Below are 2,500 nucleotides of genomic sequence, written 5' to 3'. Positions count from 1 at the left end.
TTAAACCCAATATACTGGGTGATAGTGTGGGTGAACAGGAGTCCATAAAGCGTTCACTTACCTTAGTGTGTGCCCTGGCCGCTGAGTCCCACCCCACCCCCTCCGTTAAAATTCCATTTGTCCTCTCTGCAGTAGCGCTTTGAAGGCGGTCCCCCAGCATCCATGTCTCTTTGGGTCCCGGACTTCTACTCCCGACCTCTGTAGTGAGGGCCCGGCGCATGTACACTGTGCAGAGCGCTCTCTCCTGATTCACAGCTCTCACGTCATCAGGATGTGAGAGCTGTGTGAAAACTTCAGGTGCATGCGCTCTGCAGACAGAGCGCTGCGCTCCAAGGGCATGTGACTCCATGTCACTAGGACGTGGAGTTGAAGAAAATTAATATGCAAACAGGGGCGGGCTTAGGCCCCTTCCTCCGGCACCCAAAGAGATATGTACGCCGGGGGACCGCCTTCAAAGCGCTACTGCAGAGAGGACAAAAGGAATTTTAACGGGGGAGTACTCAGCGGCCAGGGCACACACTAAAGTAAGTGAACGCTTTATGGACTCCTGTTCACCCGCACTATCACCCAGTATATTGGGTTTAGTGTGGGTGAACTGGCTGACCGTTTTTCTTTTAAAGAATGAATGGCTTTCTGGACCAAAACTGATTTGGAAAGTAGAAATTCTTTTATGTGTAACCTGAATAAACAATTTTCTGTCATTTTTAGGCTTCAGCTCAAGTGGAGTTGATTATGGAAAGGAGGCTGGGGTAGAATCCCGTTTTAAGCAATGGACGTCCATGATGGATGGTTTGCCTTCCTCAGTGTCCCAAGAAGTCAATCTATCTAAGAATGGTAAGCAGGGTTTTTATGTTAGTTTGTTAATTTGGGAGGATTTCCTGTCTCCACATTAAAGGATATCATTTATTGAGTTTACACTATAACTTGAAGTGAATTTTGTGCGAGATGAAGTGATAGGGTAAAAAGCCCTGCTCTGATGGCAGCTACTTTCCTCAAAATACTACTTGTCTTACCTTCATTCCTATGCAGGGAAGTATTGCCACAGTGGATTATAGGTTAAGCAGTAGAGTTGTGCTTATTTGGTGATTTTTGGACTATCCCCATCAGGGACATTTAGAATATATCAACAGGGTATGCTGTAAATGTTGAATAAATGCAGGTTGCACCTATGTTCATTTTGAGGGTCTTCGGCCTAGTTGCATCAACAGAGGTGGCTAGGAAGTGGTAAACAGCTGAGTAACCATTATACGCGGTTTACTAAACTATTATTGATGTTAAAAGGAGTTAATTAAACTATGTAACCCTTTTAAAGAAGGAAAAATATATATATGTATTTCCTTACCCTCAGGCTCCATTGCACCCCCTGGGAAGAATCGTGGTGGTTCCCCCTACAACCAGTTTGACATGATGCCTGGAGATTCTGTAGGATTGCATGGAGGGCCAACGGGTGACAGCTGGTTACCTGCCAAATCACCTCCTTCAAACAAAATGGGAAGCAAGTCAATTAATACCAGCTGGCCCCCAGGTGAGTCCCTTTTGAGTTTCAGAGTAAGTTCAGTGTATTCTATTTAAAATACAGTGTCAAAGTACACAACAGACATCCAAGGCATACCCTCTGTTTTCTACTATAGATTTAAAGGGGTACTCTACTGCCCCAGCATTCGGAACAATTTTGTTCCGAACACTGGGGCAGTGGAGTACCCCTTTAACTTATTTAACCCCTTAACGACGCAGGACGTATATTTACGTCCTGCGCCGGCTCCCGCGATATGAAGCGGGATCGCGCCGCGATCCCGCATCATATCGCGTCGGTCCCGGCGGTAATCAACGGCCGGGACCCGCGGCTAATACCACACATCGCCGATCGCGGCGATGTGCGGTATTAACCCTTTAGAAGCGGCGGTCAAAGCTGACCGCCGCTTCTAAAGTGAAAGTGAAAGTGACCCGGCTGCTCAGTCGGGCTGTTCGGGACCGCCGCGGTGAAATCGCGGCGTCCCGAACAGCTGATCGGACACCGGGAGGGCTCTTACCTGCCTCCCCGGTGTCCGATCGACGAATGACTGCTCCGTGCCTGAGATCCAGGCAGGAGCAGTCAAGCGCCGATAATGCTGATCACAGGCGTGTTAATGCACGCCAGTGATCAGCATTAGAGATCAGTGTGTGCAGTGTTATAGGTCCCTATGGGACCTATAACACTGCAAAAAAAATGTAAAAAAAAAGTGTTAATAAAGGTCATTTAACCCCTTCCCTAATAAAAGTTTGAATCACCCCCCTTTTCCCATAAAAAAAATAAAACAGTGTAAAAAAAATAAAAAATAAACATATGTGGTATCGCCGCGTGCGTAAATGTCCGAACTATAAAAATATATCATTAATTAAGCCGTACGGTCAATGGCGTACGCGCAAAAAAATTCCAAAGTCCAAAAAAGCGTATTTTGGTCACTTTTTATATCATTAAAAAATGAATAAAAAGTGATCAAAAAGTCCGATCAAAACAAAA

At 45.8% G+C, this 2,500-nt stretch overlaps 1 protein-coding gene across 1 annotated transcript in view; it reads left to right on the top strand.

Moving 5' to 3' along the window:
- The window catches only part of LOC130330907 (trinucleotide repeat-containing gene 6B protein-like), a gene marked incomplete at both ends in the record, with an annotated part of 13,439 nt that extends 11,914 nt beyond the window's left edge, over positions 1-1,525 (top strand). Inside the window, 2 exons of the mRNA XM_056553623.1 lie at positions 709-834; positions 1,349-1,525. Coding sequence (XP_056409598.1) covers positions 709-834; positions 1,349-1,525 — 303 coding nt within the window. The remainder of the gene's footprint in view (positions 1-708; positions 835-1,348) is intronic.
- Between the last annotated feature and the right edge of the window lie 975 nt (positions 1,526-2,500).

This window comes from Hyla sarda, unplaced genomic scaffold, assembly GCF_029499605.1.
Source record: "Hyla sarda isolate aHylSar1 unplaced genomic scaffold, aHylSar1.hap1 scaffold_3423, whole genome shotgun sequence".
In the NCBI taxonomy this organism is placed as follows: domain Eukaryota; kingdom Metazoa; phylum Chordata; class Amphibia; order Anura; family Hylidae; genus Hyla; species Hyla sarda.
The sequence above is the reverse complement of the archived record's forward strand: the minus strand, read 5'-3'. Positions and strand labels throughout refer to the sequence as shown.